Source organism: Kogia breviceps, chromosome 2 (genome assembly GCF_026419965.1).
Source record: "Kogia breviceps isolate mKogBre1 chromosome 2, mKogBre1 haplotype 1, whole genome shotgun sequence".
NCBI lineage: Eukaryota > Metazoa > Chordata > Mammalia > Artiodactyla > Physeteridae > Kogia > Kogia breviceps.
In genome coordinates, this window is record NC_081311.1 from 107,686,782 (window position 1) to 107,713,223 (window position 26,442).

Genomic DNA, 26,442 nt, shown 5'->3' on the forward strand with positions numbered 1-26,442 from the left:
GCCCCGGTCCGGGAAGATCCCACATGCCGCAGAGAGGCTAGGCCCGTGAGCCATGGCCCCTGAGCATGCGCTTCCGGAGCCTGTGGTCCACAACGGGAGAGGCCACAGCAGTGAGAGGCCCGCGTACCACAAAACAAACAAACAAAAAAACTTATGTCATTTCCCATGCCCCAAATCCCTCAGTGACCTCCTATTATTAAAATATCTTGGTTTACGGAACTCAATCTAGCCCTGCCTACATCTCTGATCTTATGTCACCCCAGGACATTTGTACTTGTTCTTTCCCTCTTTTTTGGAATGCTCTGTTCCTGACCAGCACCTTTATCTTTCATATAAATGTCACTTCAGCGGAAAAGCCCTTATGAGCCACCCAGTCTAATGTAGCCACCCAAACACAATACTTTATCTCAATTTTCTGCTAATCATCACTATCAGATCTTTTGTTTGTTTATTTTGTCTTTACCACTAGAATATGAATTCCATGAGATCAAAGATCTTACCTTGCTTGTGGCTGTATTCCCAAGCACCCATTAGTTGTTCAACAAATACTTGTTGACTGTTTGAGAGAGAGGATCAGGAGAATCCTGGTTATTATTCTGGTCTGGACCTCTCCCCCTCAGTGCTGTCAGGAGATGAGAGGGAACTGGAACAGCCTGCTGTGGCTATCTTGGCACTTAGCTTAGTTCCTTAATGGCTGGGGCTGGGGCAAGGTAGGGGCTGGTCTTCAGAGACGGGCTGGTTGGTCACAAGAGGAAGTGGAATAAAATGTGCATATGAGTCCCCTGGGAAATCTCGGTAAAGTGCAGATCTTGATTCAGTAGGTCTGGGGTGGGGCTTGAGATTGCAAAAGTCGATGATGCTGCTGGTACTCTGACCACACTTTAAGTAGCAAAGCACTAAGGCATTCCTATTTTCAGATAAATAACTCAAACCACATGGCTAGAGCTGGGACTTGCATTGATCTCCTGGGAGAAGGAGGTTATTATTAATCTTGGTTATGAGAACACTCACAAGTAGTTGGGAATCATACATACATCTGTGGCATATCACTAGCTTTATTAACCCCACATGAAAAAAAAGGAAAGAGCTTATTCAAATAACTCAAGGACAAACGCCAACAAAACACTCATATTTGGGCCCCTGCAATGTCACATCAATACAATATATCCTTGAGTTATTCCTCTTCAACTGTTGTCTACATTATCCTACATTCCACTTTCACCAAGACATCATCATCCTTTGTGGTCAGCTGTCAGATTTAGACCTTTTAAATACCCTTCCTATATTTGGGCAAATCCCACATTGCAAGTCCTTCTACCCCCAAAGTGCAGCTGGGATGACTCAATTCTCAAGTTCACTTTTGCTCTGAAAAGCTGTGATCCGGACGTGTGATCTGGGGCTCCACCAGCCACCCTCACATCCAGAAGAATCTGATCAGGAAGAGAACAGGGGAGGAAGCAGGCTGTACACAGAATTCCTCGTTGTATCCATGGTTGGATTGTTTCTGGGTGCAATCCCAGGAGATTTAAAAGCTGCTCAGTCTCATTTTCCTGAGGGTCTGTGAGCAGGTAACCTTGAATTAATTACTTTTCTGTTTAAACTGGCTGGAGTGGATTCTGCTTTGCATTATTATCTTCTACCTGTCAGGACTCCATTTTGGATTTTACCTGCTTACTCAAGTCTGCTGAGATAAAAATAACATCTGATGCTTCTTGAACACTTGCATGTAGACAATGTACTGTTTATAGTGCTTAAAACTATAAAAACCCAACTCAAAGGGGTTCAAGTAACCAAGGGAATTTATTGGCTCACTGTAATTGAAAAGATGAGGGATAGATGCTTCGGGTATGGCTGGATGCAGGGACTCTCAATATCATTAGGATAAACTGTTTTCATCTGCAGCCTCTTCTACCCTACAGTATAACATAGTGTATACTGTACTATATGACTTATTTGGTTTTGATCCTATACTGTCAAGTGAAGTGGTGTTGGTAATCTTCCCATGTAAACATTTTATTCCAATTCCTGAAGCTGTGCTATCCAAAATGGTAGCTACAAGCCACATGTAGCTAGTAAATTTATTAAATTTATTAATTAAAATTAAATAAAATAGCAATTCATTTCCTCGGCTGCACTAGCCACATTTCAGATGTTCAATAGCCACATGACTTTTCACTGTCCAAAATCTTTATCACTTCCCGGGTCTCGCATGCTCTGACCCTTGCCTACCTACGTCTCCAGGCTTACTTGGCACTTGCCTTCTCCCTTCCTAGGTTCTAGTCACACTGGACTTCCCTAAGTTCCTCGAACATGCCATGCTCTCTTGTCTCTGGATTCTGTAAAGTAGTGATCTTCTGCCAGACACTGGGATTCTCCCCATCTGTGGCAGAGGTTGGTTAGTTTTTCAGCAAACTGGTAGGAGGTGGATGTCTCTCTTCCTTGGCACGTTGTCAGACTAGGTTTTCCAGCCCCTGCACCTAGATGCGCCATGTGTCTGAGTTTTGGCCAGTGAAATTTAAGTAGAAATGATGCATGCCCCTCTGTGCTTGGCCCCTAACACCTTCTAAAAGATTCTCCCTGCTCTTCCTAATAGAGTGGGGGGCTAGAAACCAGGCAGTGATCAGTATCACCAGACAGCTTGATACACATGCAGAATCTCATATCCACCCCCAGATCAACTTGAATCAGAATCTGTTTTTTTAAATTAATTAATTTATTTATGGCTGCGTTGCGTCTTCATTGCTGTGCGTGGGTTCTCATTGTGGTGGCTTCTCTTGTTGCGGAGCACAGGCTCTAGCCACGCGGGCTCAGTAGTTGTGGCTCGTGGGCTCTAGAGCGCAGGCTCAGTAGTTGTGGCACACAGGCTTAGTTGCTCCGTGGCACGTGGGATCTTCCCAGGCCAGGGCTCGAACCTGTGTCTCCTGCATTGGCAGGCGGATCCTTAACCACTGCACCACCAGGGAAGCCCAGAATCTGTGTTTTTAACCTGATCTCCAGGTGATCTGTAGACATTGAAATGTGCTTGTTGGCTGCACGTATAGGACATCAGGGAGATCTCCGGGATGCCAGGAAAAGGAAGAGCCACTAATGGGAGGATTCAAGAGTTCTTAACGACTGGATGGGACAAAACCCTTCGCACAACCACCCCCTTACACCTCTGACTGACATTCGTCCGTGAAGTGAATGAGAAATAAACCTTTCTTGGGTTTAGCCACTGAAATTTGAGGACTGTTTTTTTCCCACGTGTAATTTACCCTCTGCCTGGAACGTTTATTCTTCCTCCACTACCCTCCAATTTCTGTTCATTTGTACTCATACTTCACAACCCACCTCAAGTATTTCTTCCTCCAGAGCTCCTTAATTCATTCCTCCAGACTAAGTCATTTCTGCCAGTAATAACTCTAATAATATCCTGTACTTTCTCTTCAAAGCATTAATCACAATGGTAATTATATGAGTAATTGGCCAATTAGTTCCTTAATAGTTTTCTATCCATCAGTATGTAATCTTCAGGGCAGGAAAAACATCTATGGCTTTTGTTTACTAATACATCCCCAGCTCCCACCAGTGGCTTTCTCAGTAAATATTTGTCCCGTGATTAAATGAAGAAATGATCTGGCTGAGTTAAGAGCTTTGAATCCTGAAAGGCACATGTATATTTTTCTTAAGAACAGTTTTGGCAGGCAGGGAGAAGTAACAGCTAACATTTGTAAAGCAGTTAATTATCATGTGCCAAACATTTGCTAAACACTTACAAGGGTTCCTATTTAATTATCACAGTAGCCCTGAAAGGTAAATTCTATTATTATCTCAGTTTACAGCGAGGCAACTGAAGTATCAGAGAGGTAAGGAAATTTGCCCAGGTTCGCACAGCTAATGAGTGTTGGCTGTATACCTGAAACAGGCAGCTGACTCCAGGGTTCATGGGCTTAACTGCTTAAGTTACTGCCTTAAGCCTTGCCAATGTAATGACTGCCATTTAAAAAAAAATTATTTTATTGAAGTATAGTTGATTTACAATGTGTTAATTTCTGCTGTACAGCAAAATGATTCAGTTATACATATATATATATATACACACACATTCTTTTTCATATTCTTTTCCATTATGGTTTATCACAGGATGGCTCCCTGTGCTATACAGTAGGACCTTGTTGTTTATCCATTCTCTATATAATAGTTTGCATCTGCTAACCCCAAACTCCCAGTCCATCCCTCCCCCACCCCCTCCCCCTTAGAAACCACAAGTCTACTCTCTATGTGTGTGTTGATTGCCTTTTTTTGGCCGCACCATGTGGCGTGTGGGATCTTAATTCCCCGACCAGGGATCGAACCCGCTCCCCACCGCAGTGGAAGCGTGGAGTCTTCAGTGCTGGACCACCAGGGAACTCCTTTGACTGCCATTTTTTTATTTGTCTTATTCACCTGGATCTATAGGAGAAGCCAGAGAGGAGTGCCACCCTGTCTTTACTTATGAAAATTTGATTGTTGTGAGTGAAGCTTACAACATATTCAAATATTTCTTCTTCCCTTTTTTAAATATTTATTTTTATTTATTTTTTAATTTTTCGCTGTGTCATGTCTTAGTCGCAGCACACAGGATCACGGAATCTTTCGCTGCGGCACACGGGCTCTGCGTTGTGGCGTGCAGGCTTCTCTCTAGTTGTGGGGTTCTGTAGTGTGCAGCACACGGGCTCTCTAGTTGATGGCTTAGTTGCTTCGTGGCCTGTGGGATCTTAGTTCCCCGAACAGGGATCAAACCCGCGTCCCATTCATTGGAAGGCAGATTCTTAACCACTGGACCACCAGGGAAGTCCTTCTTTCCCTTTTAAATTTCATGTGCATCCATAAGCCTTGTACAGTAACTAAATTATCTTCTTCTTGGTCTATAGGTGAGTATGCTTTCCATAAGCAAGTTACTTTGTTTACACTTCCCCTTTTTCACTCATGAAAAAGCAAGAACAGAGACTATTTTTTTCCTTTACATGTTTTTTATATAAGTAGCTTTGCAATATGTAAGTCATACAGCCTCCTCTGGTGGTAAACAGGTGCAAGTTTCTACGGAACAAAAGAATGTCTTTTTTTTTTGAAGCATGGTGTGGGATTTACATGTCAAGCTTCAGTAAGAAATACAGTTTGCTTTCTTTTTCAAGCAATGGTAAAGGGCTGGCACTGAACCTTCCACCTTCTTACGAATATTGGAATATATTTGACTGACCAGAGTTAAGAATTTAGTTTCTGATGGGTTTTTATCTGTGCAAATTGAAATAAAACCTTTGTAGTGGGGAACCTTTAACCTCATGACCCTAAAAACTCATTCAGTCTGCAAAGGACACAAGGCATTGTGGGGAAAAGAAAACTAAGTAGAGCTGCTGCTTCTCATCTTTTGGAGGAGAGAAAACATAAACCCAGGAATTTAAATATGTATATATAAAATAAAATATTCACAGGATAGAATGGCCATGAGAAACTGCACTCCAGATGTGCCACTTTCCCTGACCAGCTGTCTTCCAGTCTCTTAGATGGAAGCTGGCACTGAGTAGCTTGGTGACACAGCGGCCACCGTGGTTTTTTGTCCCTGTGCTGGGTAAAGGGGCGCAGGAACTCCGTTGGCAAACCTGAAGCAGCACATAGGAATGGGTCACAGAGGAGAACTGACAGATTGGAGAGGTAGAAAGCCAGAGAATTCATGGTCAGCCAAGTGGGAGGGTTCCCCATCTCTCAGCCCAGAACGACTGTGAACCACCTGTCTGTCTGTGATGACAAGAAGTTGGACTTTGAGAACTCACACTGGAGCCAAGCAGGTGGGTCAGGCTGTTGGGCTGGGGTTCTCCCAACGGTCAGAGACACACCAACCGAAACCTGGTCTTCGTCTTCACTGCCTCTGGACCTGGGAACAGGCCCGGTGTCTACCGTCCCTCAGAGAAGAGCTCATGGCAGTGAGGCCCATCTTTCTGCACCGAAGAAGCCCATAAATCCTTGGAACCCAGCTCATGGGAAGTCTTTTATCTCTAGAGCGAGGTGGAGTGATGGGCTTGGAAAAGGACAGAAAAGAACGGGACATAACTCATTTCATAGGTTGCCAGCTGCACACCAATAAACAAGCTTCTGCTCAACGGGTCTGACTGTAAAATTGAGCTATAACTTTCATCAGTGATTCAGGTCCATTTGAAAAACAGGGCTGATGCCACTTCCTCCAAAAGGCCATCCGTGTCCCTCCCTTCCTCTCTATAATACCCTATACATGGTTCTTTCATTTTACCCAAACCGACATATTATGGTCACCTATTTATGTATCGGTTTCTCCCAGTGGCTAGACTGTAAGCTTTTTGAGGGCAAAAATAGTATCTTTCAGTCAACCAATATTTCTCTTCCAAGCACCTGGCCTACAGCCTGTCCCATGTGGGCACTCAAATATGTGTTGACTGAGAGAAAGGAGAGAATTCCATGCAAGAGGAACCAATGAACAACAGCAGAGATGGCAAGGAACATGGCCTGGATAGACAGTGGATAGAATAGTCTGGTTGGCCCAGAGAGGTCAGGTGGGGAAGTAGAAGAACGAATGTTGGAAAAGCAGTGTTGGAGCCAAGTTGTAGAGGATTTTGAATGTTGAGCTACAGAATTTGTACTTTATTTTTAGAGGTCCTACAGAGCCAGTAAGGATTTTTAAGCTGAACAAAAATGCTGAAAATAATTTGGGGGTGGGGGCAGGGAAGTTGGCTGTGACATCATTGTGTGGGATGCACTGGAAAGAAAGCAGAAAGAGCAGTGAGGAAAGCTGTATGAGTCTTTCAGGTGACTGGGGTTCTGCCTCATTTGGGTTCCGTGACTGAGAGAAGATCTGCTTGCAGGGAGTTTATCAGGGAGTAAATTACATCCGTAACAACACTGGTAAAATGCGGAGATAACAGAGGCTTAGGGTGATCCCAGGGGGACGGCTGGAGACTGGAGGCTCTCCAGAAGCCTAATGAGGCAAGCGTCTCAGGCCTTTGTGCCCTCAGCTGAGTGCAGCTCTCAGAGAAGGACGCGGTTTAGAGCCTTCAGCAGCCGACGTCCTAGCAGCTGTGGGATGTGGCTGTGAAGTGGGGCTCTGGGCGGGGCAGCATAGCATCCACTACGTTGAAATGGAAAGGATTTCAGATAACTTAAAGGAACTGACAGATTGCTGTGGCTGGTTGCACACAGAGTAAAGGGAGGAGACTCTAGTTTCACTCTCTGTGACGGAGAAAGAAGGGCATGTTGATTCAGTAAGGGATACTTCTCATTGAATTCGACAATATTGGACTTCTAAACTCAAGAATGGCAAAGAAATCAGGAATTTCTGTAATTCCTGACTAGGTTTGTTTTTCCCCCACACCCAGAAGATTGACCATTTTAAAATCCCATATTGCTGGGGACTTCCCTGGCGGTCCAGTGGTTAGGACTCCGCGCTTCCACTGCTGGGAGCACTGGTCGGGGATCTAAGATCCCACAAGCTGCACGGCATGGCCAAAAAATAAATAAAATTAAAATAAAATCCTATATTACTGACGAGTCTCTTGCCTACCCCTTGCCCTCCAGGCCGTTGCCTGCCCCCAACCTGACTTATTTATTTTTGGTATCCATGGTCTCCCTTCTGCACTCACTTGCCTTCCCACTCAGCTTAGATTCCCTGGTCCATCACATCGCTCACTCTTGCTAATCTCCTCAATTCCCTTGTTCCTTTGTCCTTTCTCGTGCTGTCTAGGCCCTGTGTAAATCCAAGTCTCCACATCCTCAGCGCCTGTACCCCAGGAACTGAGTGATCACTGCAGAAAATCACACAACTGGGAAAAATCGGGGCCACCAATCTCACTGGGCCCTCAGCACTGCCTGGCACACTGTTTTCCTCGGTCCTTGCCTTTCAACACTCCTCAATATTATTTCAGACCTTGCTCCGAACTTCAAGGTGCCAATTTCCTTACCTCCCCCATCATTCTCAGCAAATGACCTGTCCTTCATAGGGTCCAGCATTCAGATGAAAACTTCCTCAACTTACTGTCCTGAAACATATAACCTTCTTTATGTCCAAAGTTATTTTTCCGCTCTTCTTCCCGTAACTATGGAAGGGGTATCTCTTCTGTCTGCCTGTGCTCTGGATCCCATCCCAGTTTGTTTAGAATGGTGGTGATTACAAGAAGCAATATCCAACTGACAGAATTTGCCATATATCTCATATTCCCTCCCATCTTCCTAGGGGCCTCCCTGTTTCCTGTGTATTCAATCTCTCCAAGACTAGCTCCTTTCCATCAATACTTGATAGGGTACATGTTTCTCCAATCTTTAAAAAAGCTGTTTTTCTCAGTCCAAATCCCTGTCCAGCTAATGTCCTTTCTTCCTCCTTCTCTTCACAATTACTGACACCCCCTCCCTATCTCCCTTCCCTCTTCAACCCATTGCCATCTGGCTTCCACACGAAGAACCCATCAAAACCCCTCTTGCTAAGTTGATAATCACCTTCATATTGCTAAAAACAATGGACACTCAAAAATCTTATTTAACTTGACCCAAGAGCAGCATTCAATACAGCGGCTTCCCACTCCCTTCTCAAAAATCTCTCTACCCTTGGCTTCCTTCATATCACAAGCTCCCATTCTCCCCTTCCCCCCTCAACATACCCCCATACCTTTCCTAAGTCTCTGTTACTGGTTTGTACTTTCCTACACAACGCTATAGATGTCGGCGGTCTTAAGACCTCCGTCATAACTCTTGTCTTACCTCATTTTGCACACACCATAAGTGAGAACATCCTCGAGAGCTTCAATTATCCCCTGTATGTAGAGAAATCTCACATTCCTATCTCTAGGTAAGAACTGTTTTCTGAGCTCCCAAACTGACATCTATCTGCCTACTTAACATCTCCTCTTGCTGTCTCTCCAGCACTCCAAACACATGGCTAATAATATTGAACTCACATCTTCATGCCCACGTCCCCACCTACCTGCTTTTCCTTCAGTGGTCCCTATCCCACTACCATCTCCTATACAATTTCTCAAAACAGAAACCCAAGATCTCTTCTTGACTTCTCCTCCCTCAAATTCCATAGCTAATTGATCAACAAAACCTACTGGGTCTGCTTCCAAAATTCTCGAAAGCACCCACTTCTGGGTTCTTAACCAGTCTCTTCACTTTCACCCTTTCCACTTCCAATACAATCCACTAAAGGTGCAGCATAGCTGCATATTCAAAACACACATCTTATGTGTAACTCCTCAGTTTAAAATTCTTCAATGGTTTTCTACAATTCTTAGAAAAATGTCTGCAATCCTTAACATGACTTCCGAGGCCCTGTATGAGCTAACCTTGCTATCTTTCCAGCCTCATTTACACCATACAACTCTTTGTATGTTCTAGTCACGCTGTACATTTTTCAGTTCTTCAAGGGTACTATTCTCATTTGCTTCGGAGCCTTCACACTGCTGTTTCCTCTATCTGGAATAGTCTTCTCCGTCACCTAGCTAGATTTCCCCTCACATGCCATCTCCTCAGAAAGGTCTTTTCTAACCCTGCTATCCACGTCGGGTCACATCATCACATTTCTGAAGCACTCAGAATTTCCCCTCTTGTGGCATTCATCATCACTTGTCTTCCTCTTTAGACTGTGCAGTCACAAAGGCAGGGCCTTTGTCTGACTGCCTCACCTTGTTATCAATGCCAGGTAAAATGCCTAGTTCATAGCAGATGAGCAGTAAATAGTTGATGAATGAGTGAAAGGCTATGAATAATTCTTCTAATATTAATTCTAACATTAGAAATAAAGACATCGCTCTACCAAAAGGATATATATGTGGATGGAATCACAAGGAATCCATTTAAAGTTGACGTTGAAGATCAACTCTAATTCTTCCCGAGGCATGGTGTCCTATGTAAGCAGCAACTGTCTGTAATCAGCATTATATTTCGGTTTATAATAACACTGTATGAGAGGCCTGGTTGGAAAAATGTAAATAAAAATCAGAAAGAGGGACTTCCCTGGTGGCGCAGTGGTTAAGAATCCGCCTGCCAATGCAGGGGACACGAGTTCGATCCCCAGTCCGGGAAGATCCCACAGGCCGGGGAGCAACTAAGCCCATGCGCCACAACTACTGAGCCTGCGTGCCGCAACTACTGAAGTCTGCGCACCTAGAGCCCGAGTGCTGCAACTACTGAACCCGTGTGCTGCAACTACTGAAGCCCGGCGTGCCTAGAGTCCGTGCTCCGCAACGAGAGAAACCACTACAGTGAGAAGCCCGCGCAGCGCAACGAAGAGTAGCCCCCGCTCACCGCAACTAGAGAAAGCCCGTGCGGAGCAACGAAGACCCAACGCAGCCAAAAAAAAAAAAAAAAATAGGAAAGAATGTTAGCTATTTTTAGGTTAAATATTTGTAGGAAAGGGGTATTTTCAGATGTAGCTCCTCCTTAATCCTGCAAGGATCGTTAAATGTACTGCTGGAAGAGAAATTTAAATGATGTAGAATGTCTAATATAATAGCGTATGCAACTTTAAATAAACCATACAAGCCTTTAGCCAATAGTTAATAGAGACCATGTAATTTCAAGAAAGTATTAAGTATGAGTCAGTTTTCATTTTAATGGCAACCAACCACAAAGTGCCCTATATTGATCACAGTACTTTGTCATCGTAAACAAAATTATCTATTCTTCTCTTTTGTATTACCTTGAAAAGTTGCTGGAAAATACATCATTATCTATTCTCTGCTTTTGACTTACTTTCGAAAGCAGCTGTGGCAACAGCGTAGCTAAGCGTTTTGAGGTTTGGAATGATCTCTAACCAACCACAATGAAATTACTCAAGGTCTGCGTTCAACCAATACCTCCCCTCAGGTACACGGGTTGTATGGTATTACAGAAGGTGACTGCTGTGGTTCTTTTCTTCAAGGTTGAGGTGATAAATTAAGTCCAATAGAAATCAAAGCCTTGCAGTTAATCCCTACAAAGCCCGTTTAGTTCTATACCGAGAGACACCCACTCTATCGCACAATGGCCACTAAACGTAATACACAATTACATGGTCCCACTACGCAGGGTTCCACCCGGGGCGGGAATGATTTCCTCCACATTTAAGGTCTCAGTAATGCCGAGAATGGAATCTCCCGGTGACTACCGCCACTTCTCCTCCTTTTTATAGATTGTGAAGTGGTTCTCACTGCTGCCCCCTTAGCGGTGCCCGGGAAACCACAGTGACATTTCCCACATTAAAGGAACCAAGCCTAAGAGGACTACAATTCCCGTCATGCCTCACGAAAAGGCGCCGCCGACGCCACTTAGCGATTAGTCATCCTTTCCGGGGCCTCCTTCCACTTCCGGGACTGCAGGGCTTGCGGCCTCGCGGGCGCCTGCAACCGACTCGCCAACGAGACTAGGCACGGGAGCGCGGTGCCGACGTTGACGCGTGGCGTCATGTGTCGCGGGGCGCGCCTCGGCCTGCGCGCTTGCGCGCATCCTGGGGGCTGCTGACGGGCTTGCGCGCCGATGCGGAGCTGGAGGCGGGCCGCAGGGCCAGCTGCGGGACCGAGGCAACAACACACAGAGCGAGCGCCTGTGCCCGAGGGCAGCGATGCTGTGGTTCCAGGGCGCCATTCCGGCCGCCATCGCATCGGCCAAGAGGAGCGGCGCGGTCTTCGTGGTGTTCGTGGCAGGTGAAGGAGGCGAGGGCCCGAGACGTGGCCGGGACACCCCCTCCGGCCTACTTCTAACCCCAGGGGCCCCCAGCCTTTCCTCCGGGCGTCGAGAGGCCCGGGCTGCCCGTCTCTCTGGCGTCTCAGCTCCTCCCCCGCCCTTTTGGAGCGCACCGGGCCTGGTCCCCACCGCCCGCTTCTCTCGGCCCCCGGCGGGAGGCACGGCCCCGGCCTCGCCCCCAAAGCGCGCCGAGCCCCGCGGTCACCTCCCTGCGCGGGGAGAGGGGACGGGTGGAGCAGGCCCTCGCCGCTCAGCCCGCAGCGCCCCAACGAGCCTGACCCCGCGCGTACACTGACGCCACCGCCGCCTCCCGGGCCCCCCGGGTAGGGCGCTCTGTCCCCGAGGATCCAATTCGTTAGGCTTTAACGCCCGTGTAGGTGGGAAGAGAGACGGGCCATTAGGCAGGCAGTTTTACTTGAAATTAGCTGTGGACTCTCAGGAAGAAAGCTGTGTCATCGGTAATCAACAAAGAGAAAGCACCTGATGTTCACGGTTACTGGCTTTCTTATGTTCCTGAAACGCAAACTTTTGAGGTCTATATAGGTTTGATTTTTTTTAATAGTGATATGGGAGTGGTGAATCTAATGTGGAGTAATTGCTTTCTTGCAAGTTGATTTTTTTTTTAACCATTTGTTTAGAAGAAGTACACACACCAGCCTTGGTTCTTTTTGTTGTCTTCCTAGTCGCATAGCTACAGTTTCAGAAGGTGTACTAACTCATTTACGCCGTGTTGCTCTGGGTTAATTTGCTCCGTATTTTATTACTGAAATCTTCTAGATTTACCGTAAACCTTTGCCTCTTTGAGGTTTTGCTGGTCCTCATTACATGAACCAAATCAGTGTTTGTGACTACCGTTAATTTGAGGTGTATTATTTCAACGATTTATGTTTAGTAACGGTTTATTCATCATTAACTCATGACTTGGAAGGCTAGGTAATAGCCCTATAACTTTATGCACTGCGGTGAAGAGCAAGTTGCTGGAATATGAGTTTCATTTAACATTAAATTTGGAATTTTGAATTGTTTTAAATTATGCTAAAATGTTAGCCCAGTGCTGTTAATTAGAAGAGCTGGAGTAGTTTACATTCTCTTACACTTTTTTAGGGTTGTATTTCACATAAATAAATAACTGCGGTAAACCTGTAAGGAACTAAGTGGATTAAAAGGGAAAGGAGGGCTTCCCTGGTGACGCAGTCGTTAGGAATCTGCCTGCCAGTGCAGGGGACACAGGCTCGATCCTGGTCTGGGAAGATGTCACATGCTGCGGAGCAGCTAAGTCCGTTTGCCACAACTACTGAGCCTGTGCTCTAGAGCCCGCAAGCCACAACTACTGAGCCCATGTGCCGCAACTAATGAAGCCCACATGCCTAGAGCCTATGCTCTGCAACAAGAGAAGCCACCGCAATTAGAAGCCCTTTCAGCGCAAAGAAGAGTAGTCCCCGCTCTTTGTAACTGGAGAAAGCCTGCGTGCAGCAGTGAAGATGCAACACAGCCAAAAATAAATAAATAAAATAAATACATTTATTTTAAAAAAGTAGTCCTGATTTATTTTAAAAAAAAAGAAAAGGGAAAGGAAAATTAATGATACTTAGTATGCTTATTAAGAGTACAGTAATAGTTTTAATGACATTTTAAGTTGTGTTTTTCATATATAATCTCAATTGATCCTGGCAGTTGGTAGAACAGGGCTTATTATGCCCATTTTACACTTGATCTTAGCCAAAAGGCCGAGAAGCGATATTATTATGCCCATTTTATAGATGAGGGAACTTACGTCCACAGTGGTTAAATGACATACACCAGTGTCACAAAAAGGATTTATATCTTGTCTTGACAGATTTTTTTTTTAGCAGCTTCAAAAGAGAAAGTGTCTTTTTTGTTTCTCAAGAAAAAAGCTGAACAGTTGTAGAATTTAGGTAGTTGTTGAAATTGGTGTAGAAATCAGGAAATCTAGGATTATGGTAGTCATATTTTTAAACAGAAAGCACATTTGATGGTGTCCAAAGGTTCCTAGAAGGCACTCCTGGGCTAACCAGTTAATTTGAAAGAAGAAATGCTAGATTTAATTAACAAGTATTTGGAAACCCATTTGGAAACAGTAGTGCTAATAATTACAATAGAAAAGTTATAAATCTTTGGGGCTTTGTGTGTATATATAATTACATACATTCTTCAATTAACTTTTTACTGATGAGCATGTATCTTATGCTTTTATTTATTTTTTTCTTTTATACATTTATTTTATCTTTGGCTGCTTTGGGTCTTCGTTGCTGTGTGCAGGCTTTCTCTAGTTGTGGTGAGCCGGGGCTACTCTTCATTGCAGTGCATGGGCTTCTCATTGTGGTGGCTTCTCTTGTTGTGGAGCACGGGCTCTAGGCACAGGAGCTTCAGTAGTTGTGGCACACGGGCTCAGTAGTTGTGGCTCTTGGACTGTAGAGCGCAGGCTCAGTAGTTGTGGCTCTTGGGCTCTAGAGCGCAGGTTTAGTAGTTGTGGCGCACGGGCTTAGTTGCTCTGCGGCATGTGGGATCTTCCCCGACCAGGGCTTGAACCCATGTCCCCTGCATTGGCAGGCGGATTCTTAACCACTGCACCACCAGGGAAGCCCTGTCTTATGCTTTTAGAATATCAGTGACTATTGAATGTTTGCAGGAGGACTGTTAGCAATCTGCCGAAGGAGCCAGTCCTTTGACTCATTGAAAATACTGTTGTTTTTCCTAGAGTTTTAGGAAGTTAATCTCCAAGATTAGGTAGGATTAGTGTCACTCCAGGAGTATGTAGACAGTGGAGTCATGAAACTGCAGCACTTATAGATTGCTTAGACCTCTGTTCTTGACTTTGAAGAATACAGCCGGAACTCATGATTTTCTTAGGTCTGAGACCTCGATAGTAATATACCAACTCACTGAAAATGAAGAAGATATAATAGTTGGAAGGAGTCTTTATAGTTGGAAGGAGTGGTCTTAAGGGTAATCTTTGCTTCATATAACCACTCAAGTGGGAAGCATTTTAGGTAGATTGTTTATATTTTACTGAAATTTTCATGGATGAATTAATATGTAGGATTGATGTTAAGAGACTAGAGAGATAACTACTAGTTAAGTCAACAAGTTAACAAGGATTTTCAAAGTATTATAGCTGTGTAAATTGAAAGAAATAAAACTGAAGAAGATTTTGATTCTATTCTTGGGAAGACAGAATAATCTGACAAGGATTCTGAAGTAGAGGTGTGGGTTCACTGACTAGTGTTGCTAGTTGGCTAAAATCTCCGTGACTGACAGACACTATTTCATGCCTCTTTTTTGGGCTAAAATAGACTAAAAAAACCCTTTAGGTTTTGACCAGTTGAGTTTTTCTAGGTTGGAGTTACTGATTGTAGGGTCTGCAGCTCTTTGCTTCCGAGTTTGTACTATTCTTTTAAGGGGCTTTACTTTTGGATACTGCTCATACCACCAAGGATGTAATGTTTTCTCCTAAAATCTTTGGCCCACCCAACTTCACAGCATAGTTCATAATTTGATTAAAAATAAGAAACTAAAGGTACTGAAGTTGGCGATTAATAATCCCACCCAGCAGTGTTAAGATAACTCTTGCTGAGTTAATGTAATTCCATTCAGTCTTCCATCTCTGTTGGTCAAGCAGCTGCTGCTGCACTAGCCTGACTCATGGACAGACATTGCTAGTGGGGATGGAACACTTGAGACCCTATCCACGTTGTACAGCATAGGTGAGGGAGTGAAGGACATCGGCCTGAGAAGTGGCAGATCCATCCTTCCAGGTACCAACTTGACATCCCCACTTGGATGCCTCACAGGATTCTCAAGCCTAAAAGTATTACTGCTTGAACCTGTTTTTTTCCCCCCAGTGTTCTACTTCTAAGTAAATGGCACCACCTTACATCCAGTTGGATAAACCTAAGTGTGGGCGTCATCTCTGGACTCTTAACTCTTCAGTCTCATCTTGTCTCCTGCTCCCTGTTGTTCACAACACTTGTAATCACATAGCCCTTTCCCTACACGGAAATTCCTTCTGTGTAGTGAACTCTTCTGGCTTGTGACATGGCTCAGCTCTTTCATCCTTTAGGTCTTACCTTAAATATCACCTCAGAGAGGGCTTCCCTGACCAATCTAAAGAGGTCTTTTTTTTTTTCTTCAGCACGTTACACACTATAACTACTTAGAGTTACCAAACAAGTACTTTTTTTTCTATCTTTAGATTTTAAGCTCCACTGAGGGCATATAGTATCTCATTTGTTTTATATTTAGTTTGTAGCTCAGTGCCTAGCACAATGTAAATGTGGAGTGAAATAGTGAATGTATGAGAGAAAGAATGAATGAAAAAGATCCCTATCACCTCACAGCCTTCTCTAAGTTTAGTAAAAATGTTCCTATATAGCTATTTTCTAGGTTGATAGTCCTGTCATTTACTTGGAATTTTACATCTCTCCTCACCCCATAGTGTCTGAAGATGTGCTCAGAATGATCTCACTGCAAATAATAGTTTTCCCATTTGCTGCTTCAACGTCTAGGGGTCTGCTAATGGGCATTCTTTTGGTCTTGGTCTGTGGATGCATTCTAGTCCCTGTCTACTTTTCCGTGGCCAGATTTCTCAAGCTCCTTATTACTGAATATTCCTGGATCTCATTTCACAAAAAGTGTTTTCAACTGTGCAGCATTAGTCAAGTTTTTGTAGGCATGCCAAGATACTATACCAGAAATTTAGCTCTTCATTCCACAAAATACTTATTGAGAGCCTGCTATATTCCAGGTATTTTACTGTAGGCCAGGTTCTGTTGTAGGCATTTGAGTTATATCAGTAAATAAAAAGGAAAACAATCCTTGCTCTCATGGAACATGCATTCTAGTGGAGGGAGACAGACAATAAACAGTAAACATACTAAGTAAAATGCATAGCCTATTAGAAGGTGATAAGTATTACAGGAAAAAAAAAGGCAGGAAATGAGGGAGCTTTGAGAATATCTGAAGTGTGTAATTTTATTTTATTTTTTTGCCATGTTTTGTGGCTTGTGGGATCTTAGTTCCCTGACCAGGGATTGAACCTTGGTCCCCTCAGTGAAAGCACCAAGTCCTAACCACTGGACCACCAGGGAACTCCCTGAAGTGTTTAGTTTTAAAGTAGTGATTAGGGAAAGTTTGTATTGAGAAGATAATATTTGAGCAAGGACTTAAGGGAGTTGAGAGTTAACCATGTAGGTATCTGGGGGAAGAATATTCCAGGCAGAGGAAACAACTAGTACACAGACCTATGGCAAGAATGTCTTTAATATTTGAGGAATAGAAAGGAAAGGGATAGGAAGGAAAGAGACAGCAAAAAAATAAAAGGAAATGAGGTCAGAGAGGTAACTGAAGGCCTGAGGTCATTTGTAAGGACTTTTGCTTTTACTCTGAGGGAAATAGGGAGCTATTGTAGAATTTTGATCAGAGGGTTGATGTAATCTGACTTTTTATTTTATTTTTGGCTGCGCCGCACAGTTTGTGGGATCTTAGCTCCCCCACCAGGGATTGAAATTGAACCCTGGCCCTCAGCAGTGAGAGCGTGGAATCCTAACCACTGGACCAACAGGGAAGTCCCTGATCTGACTTTTTAAAGAAAGGTGCTTTAAAAAATATATATATATATATATATTCTTCTTCTTCTTATTATTATTATTATTTTAATTTTTTGGCCATGCCACAGAGCATGTGGGATATTAGTTCCCCTACCAGGGATTGAACCCGCACCCGCTGCAGTGGAAGTGCGGAGTCTTAACCACTGGACTGCCAGGGAAGTCCCTGGATATATTTTGGAGATACCGTCAGTTGAAGGCAAGAATAACTAAACTTTTTGGCCTGAGAACTGAAAGGATGGTGTTACCCATTAACAGATAACTGAAATGGCGAAGGCTAAGGGTGGATTAAATTGGGGAAAGCGGGAACACACTTGAGAAGAAAGCGGTTTACAGAAAAGTAGGTATAGAAAGATCTCATTTTTGTAAAGCAAAAAATGTGACCTGAAGCCTTTTTAAGCATAAATTGGCAAAGATTGCTCACCTTTGAAAAAGCACATAGCTCTGCTAACCTCAGAAATATTTTTCAGTGACTTAACTCAGGTAAGTTTCCCTTTGCCCACCAATAAGTGGTTATGCCCAAATCTGGATATTACAAGTCTAAAATGGAAATAATCTCTTGATAGGTATAACTTATAAAACATTTTGTCCCTGAGGTATGGCCTACAGTATTTTAAATGAAATATATTCAGTGAACAACTAGATGAATTTTTATAGATGAATACACTTGTATAACTATCATTCAGATAAGATATAAACATTTCATATCATATGATATTACTTATATGTGGAATCTGAAAAAAATGATGCAAATGAACTTATTTACAAAATAGAAGCAGATTCACAGAGAATGAATTTATGGTTACCAGGGGGGAACTGGGGGGTAGGGATAGATTGGGAGTTTGGGATTGACGTGTACACACTACTCTATTTAAAATGGATAACCAACAAGGACCTATGGTATAGCGCAGGGAACTCTGCTCAATATTCTGTAATAACCTAAATGGGAAAAGAATTTGAAAAAGAATAGATCCATGTATATGTATAACTGAATCACTTTGCTGTAGACCTGAAACTAACACAACGTTGTTAATCAATTATGCTCATATAAAATAAAAAATTTTTAAAAAGATATAAACATTTCCAAGACCCCAGAGCCTCCTTCATCCTCCTTCCCAATCAATAGTAGCTCTACCAAAGTAGCCACCATGCTGAATCCTGTCACGATAGATTAGTTTTGGATTAGTGTAACTTTTATAATTAGTGTGCCTATAACAAGAGACAGGTCCAAAACTGCAGACAGGATTGCACCTGCTTCTGTCTACTTTGGAGGAATTCTGGAAAATAAGTGGGGTGTGTGTGGAGGACATTGAACTCAACAGAAAAATGCTACATAAAGGAAAAGTATTGTACATTTATTTTCTAAAATCATATGTAGAAAAGCCATAGTAGCCACATTTCTGCCCGTGACTTCTAATTATTGTGATAATATTTGCATCATAATTCAGATGTCTTCATTTAGAAAACACTTTGTATAATCTAAATAGTATTTTGTTTTACATTACTTTTGATTAATGTTAATGCATATAAGTCACACTTTTCATTTATGGAAAATTCATCTTTCAAATTTGGTAGAAAATATTATTTGTGAGATTACATTTTATTTGAAGTTCCAGATTTCCAGGGAAAAGAATCAGCGGATACTGGCCTTATGTTTTAAGAATGCTTGAAATGTTTTACAGGTGATGATGAGCAGTCTACACAGATGGCTGCAAGTTGGGAAGATGAGAAAGTGACAGAAGCATCTTCAAACAGTTTTGTTGCTATTAAAATTGACACCAAAAGGTTTGCTTATGTTTTAATCTTGTAATTAAAAAAATTTTTAACCATGGTCTTTGGTTGTGATTTATGGTGATACTCTTAGACTATAAGAATGTTGATTTTTGTCTAAGACATTTTAGGGACTTAAATTCTGATTGCCATTTTTCAAGTTCATCATTATATCATACTGAAAAACTTATGAATTCTTGGTCTACCACGTAGCTTTGTGACATGCACCAGTAATGCAAAGGAACTGTGGTCCTGAAATATCTCTGAAAGGTTAACCACCCTTTTGGATCCTGTTCTTGAAAATGGAACCATTTTATTCAATAAGAATAAGGACATTTATAGGTCCATCGTAGGACCTGATAACCACAAGTCTGTTTTATTTGTTAATACATCCCTCTCCCTTCCCCCGCTAAATTTTTTTTGGGGGGGGGATAGAGAATTTCAGACACACACAAAAGTGCTTGAGTAGTGTAATGAACCCCCTTGTACTGTCAACTACTTTGACATTTACCAACTCATGATCAGTCTTGTTCATCTATTCCCTCACCCACTTCAACTCATCCCATATAATTTTGAAATAAATCTCAGTCATCATATCACTTCATCTATAAATATTTTGGTGTGTCTCTGAAAGATAAGAATTCTTAATTTTTTTAACGTAACTGTAATACTTCAAAAATGAATCTAATTTCCTAACTTGAAATATCTACTCAGTGTTCAAATTTTCAGTTCTCTCATCAGTCATAGTTTTATTAATTTAATTTATTACAGTTTGGTTCAGGATCCATCAAGGTCCACGCATTGTGATGCATTGATCTCTCAAGTCTCTTTTACTCTGTAGGCTTCGCCTCTATGTCTCTCTTTTTTTTTTCTTTAAATTTTATTTTTTTGGGAAACCAGGTCATTCGTTATGTAGTTTCTTTCCTACAGTACGGGTTTTGTTCATTGCAGCTCTGTTAGTGTTATTTAGTTTATTACTCTGTCCTCTATTTTCTGCCAATTGACAGTTGGATTCAGGTTGGGTTTTTTTTCCCCCTTAAGACTACTTCATAGATGGTGGTAAGTCTTCCATTCTTCCATTAGAGTGTACTTAATGCTCTGTTGCTCTCTTTATGATGTTAGCAGCAGCCATCAATGATAAATGCCTGGAAACATTAATTCATTAGCAGTTTTAAAATGGTAGTTCTGTCCTTTTGATATTGGTAATATCAAAATGAAAATTACTGTCAAGATTAAAATTTTCAGAAATTTACCTATAAGTTTATAAACTTTATTTAAAAATTTTCTTTATTAACAAAATATCACAAAGCAAATCATAGTATAGTCTGCCTCACAACAGCAGCAGTTACTGAACTATATATTTATTGAGCTGTAATCGTTTTTTAAGAGTCTACTGTGTCATTGATATTGTTCATTATCTTCCAGAAGTACCTTTTAGAGTCAGTAATGGCAGGAGGAATGTAGAGGTTTATTGGGAATGTGGAAGAAATGAGAATTTCAGAATTGTTGAGATTTATATACAAACTGATATATCCAGTATTTTTAAAATCAAATTTGTATTAGCAGATGCAGGGATACCTGTGTATAGTGATGGTTGATGTTTGTTTCATTATGGACAGTCTACTAATAGAATCTAGTGTGTCTTTTAAATTATGAAAAGTAAATTTTATTTATTATATAATAATAACAAAGCTACCTGATGTTCTAGGAACATGTTAGTTTATGTTATGTCCTGCATTGAAAATAGATTGGTAGGAAATGCATCAAAAGTTTACAGTGGTTATTTCTGAGAAGGTAGGATTCTTGGTAATTTTTTTCTTTATACTTTTGTTTTTTTAGATGTTTTTATGATAATCATGCCTTATATTCAGAGAAAATGAAGCAAATTTCTGGTTCTTGGAAGCATTAATTTGATTCTTGGAATTACTCATCTACATTGATCAATGTCTTTTATTCGTATTATAGTGTAAAGTCTCTCTCCCATCCCTGTCCCTGACCACCCAGTTCTCTTCTCTGGAGGCAACCAAATCAAGAAAATATATTTGTTTTCCTCCCCTTTTTTACAAAAATGGTAGTAGTTTGATATACTTTTTTATATACCTTTTTCCTTTTTGTAATTGCATGATTCATCAGTTTTTATTAGTAGATATTTAGGTTGTTTTGAATCCTTTGTTATTATGAAGTATTATCACTTGCACAAGTAAGTCACAGGTATTAATATTTTCTTATTACAAGTTAAGATACTGTATTCAGAAATACTTGCTGCTGAGGCTGGGACAGATGCTTAGTTGGTTTTTAGGTGCCAGATCTGGCCACCAGTTTGTGGGTTGCAAGAACAAGTGCTCTTTAATCTGAAAATTATAAAACAAACCAGAAAAGGTCTGTGAGATAAGGATTACGTTTTTCCCCTTTCAGTTGATGGCTATGAAAGGAGCTAATAGTTTCAGAAAAATACTTGTAATTGCTACAGTAAATTTTTATGAAAACAGCTCAATATTTGGGAAATACTTGTATTCATCTAGTGATTTTCTGTTTGATTTTGTTTTACAGTGAAGCCTGCCTACAATTTTCACAGATCTGTATCCTTTCCATGAAGAATTGGTTTTATATATATTTTGCTTGAGGATTTAGCTTTCTTTTTGTTGATTCATGACAATTAGAAATTATTCATTTTTATTTAGGAACTCATGCATTCTTGTTTATGGAAACTTTATATTACTAATTGTCCTTTGAGACAGTAAGTACCTTGTAGCAAATGGAATCATGGGGAGTTTGTTGGTTTTTTTTTTTTTGGCTGCACTGTGCAGCTTGCAGGATCTTAGTTCCACGACCAGGGATTGAACCCCTGCTTCCTGCAGTGGGAGTGCAGAGTCTTAATCAGTGGACCGCCAGGGAAGTCCCCTTGGGGAGTTTTTATAAATTGTGAATAGCTGTAAAGCAATATGATGCAGTTTGGTTGGAATGTTAGAAGTAGCTAGCAAGAGGTAAGATAGATGTAAAAGTTATGATAGAGTGGAATGTAGTGGATGTTTTCCACTTATATATGTGATATAGATAAATTGTAATTCACATATCACATGCACTACAGGCATAGTGATAGGGTAGTTGACATTATTTTGAGAACATGTTAGCTGATTATATTGTGAAATTCACAAAGATGATTTCTTTTGCTTTGTTATCAATAGTGTTTCATAAAATTATTCCCTTGTTTCCCATGAATTGTTAGACTTAATTAAACTGTACAGATCCTGTAGTGTGTGTTCCATCCAGTTTCTTTATTGGAGACAGTGGAATTCCCTTGGAAGTAATAGCAGGAAGTGTTCCTGCAGATGAACTTGTTACCAGAATCCACAAAGTCCGGCAGGTGAGAAGGAACAGAATTGTTCTTTGTATAAGTATGGGAAAAATGGTATGTCAGGAACTTGACGTTGGAATATTTTTGGAGCCACTCTGAATATTCAGGAACTAACCATGCTATTAAAAGGTAGTAAATACTGTCTTTCTGGACTGGTTTTGAAAATAACATGAAGTTTGAGGTGCCTATACCTAATACATGAGTGACTTCTTATTCTCCCTTCCCTTTTTCTCCCTCAGCCAACCACATAATGCAGTCACTATTATTTTGTTGCAAAAGGGAGTTGCTGTCACATTAAGGTCCCTAACAGTATATTGCTTGACTTGTTTTAAGGACCTTACTCAGTTTCTGACTTGCGTCCACTTTGGGCAAATGGCTAATATAGCTTGTAACTTTTTTCCTTGAATTCTAATTGTAAGAAAAATCAACAGTGTGCTTTAAATATCTTTTTATGCTCTTGTCACCTTGCAATTGAATTCCATAATGTGATTATGTTATATTTAGGATTTTACATTTTAGATTGATTTACTTGGAAAGTTTAGTACTTCTCCCTTCTATGGAGTACAAATTGACTTGCTCATATTTTGGTCTCATATACCATGGTAAACTTAGATTCTTATCTGTAATTAAATTCCAATGTTTTTTCTCCCTAGATGCACTCATTAAAAGGTGAAATATCAGTGGCAAATAGTGGCCAGTCAGAAAGTTCAGTCTCTACTCCATCCAGCTCATTTGAACATAACAACACTTCTGAAAACTGTCAGTCCAGAAATGCAGAGCTCTGTGAGACACCACCCACTTCTGATACAAAGTCAGATTCTGCAACAGGTAATTTTTAATGTACCCTTTTGGGTACACTAAACACTCCACTTCACTATAAAGGCCGTGGATTAATATCCTTAAAAATAAGAATACTGTATTTTCCCCCTTCACATTCATTTAACTTAAAATTTAATGTTTGTCATTTAGTGGCAGAAGGGGATAAAGTCAGTGACTCTGTCCTTCAACCATGTAGGCAACAGTCCAGAACAGCTGATAGTAGTAATTTCTGCTACTGTGCTATGGTTCAGGGACTGTCATTATGATACTCATGAGTTTTGTAAATCTCTTCTCAGCCAGAGGATATCGAAAGGACCAAGTGAACTGATGTGTTTGAAATTGTTTTTGTAACATAAAATACTATACACTTTTAAGAGAATTGTATTTGCACTTTAAAAATTAGAATTAGGGCTTCCCTGGTGGCGCAGTGGTTGAGAATCCGCCTGCCGATGCAGGGGACACGGGTTCGTGCCCCGGTCTGGAAAGATCCCACATGCCGCGGAGCGGCTGGGCCCGTGAGCCATGGCCACTGAGCCTGTGCGTCCAGAGCCTGTGCTCCACAATGGGAGAGGCCACAACAGTGAGAGGCCCGCGTACCACAAAAAAAAAATTTAAAAAAATAATATAAAATAAAATTAGAATTAAAAGTTAATTGTAAAATAGAGCTTGTGGCAATAGGAGGTGTGACTGCAGAGGGTTGATAGAAAAGGCAGAGGAGAAATTTTATACTGTATATTAGGGATCATGCACAGTCAGAGTTGTTTTGTGTAATATAGCTTTGTATTAGGCAATGTAGGGTTAGATAAGTTAAGAAGTTAGAATATTAGTATCCTAAAAGGTGATCCTGCTCCAGCATCCTGGATAGATAATCATCAAGCCTCTATTTGAATACATTTAATGACAGGAAGCTCATTACCTTGCTAGGAAGCCTATTCTATTGTCAAAGCCCTAGTTTTTAGAAAAGTTCTTCCTTATATTGAACTGAAATTTGATGCTCTGTAATTTCCCATTAACTTGAGTGCTTTAGTGCTACTTATAGAGTTACACATAACACTCTGGATTCTGTTATATTCCCACAAAGAGTGTTGATGTTTTTGTTTTAGTAGGCAATTAATTTGGTTAGACTCAAACTGTTAGACTCTGTCTTATCCGAGGTGAGTAGCAACTCTAATCTTAGTTCTTTGTAACTTTTTTTTTTTAGCTTCATTATGGAAAATTTCAAACATATACAGAAGTAGAGAAAATAGTATAAGAAATCCCATCCCATGAACCCATTGCCTATCTTCCAACTTTTTTTTTTTTTTTTGGGGCTGCGCTCCGTGCCTTGTAGGATCTTAGTTCCCTGACCAGGGATCAAACCACGGCCCCTACAGTGGAAGTGTGGAGTCTTAACAACTGGACCACCAGACAAGTCCCGCAACTATGTTTGATTCATGGCCAGTAGTGTTCCATCTATACCCCCTTTCCTCGTCTCCTTGCCACTTATTATTTAGAACACACTTAGGCATTATATCATTTTATTTAGAACACACTTAGGCATTATATCATTTCATCTTTAAAAATGTTGGTACCGGAAATTTTCTGGTGGTCCAGTGGTTAGGAGTCCGTGCTGTCACTGCCTAGGGCCCAGGTTCAATCCCTGGTCAGGGAACTAAAAATCCCATAAGCCACATGGCACAGCAAAAACAAAACAAAACAAAAAATGATGGTATCTAAAAGATAAGCACTTAAAAAAAAAATAACCACAATACCATTATCCCTTATGAAACCTAGAAAGTTTAACAGTAATTCCTTTTTATCATTAATTATCTGGGCAATATTTACATTACACGAGTTTTTCAGTTTGTTTGAGTTGGAGTCCAATATATCATTATTATTATTATTTTTTTTTTTTTTTGCGGTACGTGGGCCTCTCACTGTTGTGGCCTCTCCCATTGCAGAGCACAGGCTCCAGACATGCAGGCTCAGCGGCCATGGCTCACGGGCCTAGCCACTCCGCGGCATGTGGGATCTTCCCGGACTGGGGCATGAACCCGTGTCCCCTGCATCGGCAGGCGGCGGACTCTCAACCACTGCGCCACCACAGAAGCCCCAACATATCATTTTTAAAAAATTAATTTATCTTTTAAATTTTGGCTGTGTTGGATCTTCATTGCTGCGCACGGGTTTTCTCTAGTTGCGGCTAGCAGGGGCTACTCTTTGTTGCGGTGCGCGGGCTTCTCATTGCAGTGGCTTCTCTTGTTGCAGATCATGGGCTCTAGGCACATGGGCTTCAGTAGTTGTGGTGCGTGGGCTCAGTAGATGTGGCTCCCAGGTTCTAGAGCACAGGCTCAGTAGTTGTGTCGCACGGGCTTAGTTGCTCCGCAGCATGTGGGACCTTCCCAGAGCAGGGCTCAACCACTGCATCATCAGGAAAGTCCTCCAGTTGTCTTCTTAAACCTAAAGACAGAACGTCCTCTAGTAAATTTTTATTGTGTTTGGATTTTTTTTTAAAATACATTTGTTTATTTATTTATTTATTTTTGGCTGCGTTGGGTCTTAGTTGCTGCGTGCGGGCTTTTCTCTAGTTGTGGTGAGCCTGGGCTACTCTTCGTTGCGGTGCACGGGCTTCTCATTGCATTGCGGTGGCCTCTCGTTGCAGAGCACAGGCTCTAGGCACGTGGGCTTTCAGTAGTTGTGGCTCGTGGGCTCTAGAGCACAGGTTCAGTAGTCGTGGCGCATGGGCTTAGTTGCTCTGTGGCATGTGGGATGTTCTTGGACCAGGTATCAAATCTGTGTCCCCTACATTGGCAGGCGGATTCCTAACCACTCTGCCACCAGGGAAGTCCCTGTGTTTGGATTTTTATCAGTTGTTTTAGCTTATTGCCATCCATTTTTCTTTGTTTATGAGTCATAGATCCACCTAAGTTATACACAGCACTTTTTTTTCAGGTTGTCCACAAATGATCTTCAGAAGTTTTCTTAAATTTTTTTTCTGATATCAAGATATAAATGTCCTTGACATTCATTTTATTTACTAAAGAAAAGTGATTAATTTCCTACTGAACACGCACTGGCTGCCAGAGGTTACCACTTCTTATCCAAGGGTTTCACTTAGTGGTATGCTGGTAAATATTTAACAAAAGGTTGTTTTTTGGGGGGAGGAAAAAAGCCCTTATTTGTAGTGTTTTCTAGTTT

General features: G+C 41.5%; 1 protein-coding gene across 2 annotated transcripts in view; it reads left to right on the plus strand.

Annotated features, from left to right (window-relative positions):
- The first annotated feature begins 11,315 nt into the window (after positions 1 to 11,315).
- The window catches only part of UBXN4 (UBX domain protein 4), a 34,818-nt gene continuing 19,691 nt past the window's right edge, over positions 11,316 to 26,442 (plus strand). The window contains exons 1-5 of one of the 2 annotated variants that reach the window (XM_059053691.2): positions 11,316 to 11,657; positions 19,004 to 19,106; positions 21,642 to 21,670; positions 22,337 to 22,455; positions 23,100 to 23,274. In XM_059053691.2, the coding sequence (XP_058909674.1) occupies positions 11,576 to 11,657; positions 19,004 to 19,106; positions 21,642 to 21,670; positions 22,337 to 22,455; positions 23,100 to 23,274 (508 nt within the window). In that variant the 5' untranslated portion in view covers positions 11,316 to 11,575. The remainder of the gene's footprint in view (positions 11,658 to 19,003; positions 19,107 to 21,641; positions 21,671 to 22,336; positions 22,456 to 23,099; positions 23,275 to 26,442) is intronic. The other variant, XM_059053692.2, reaches the window with a different exon arrangement.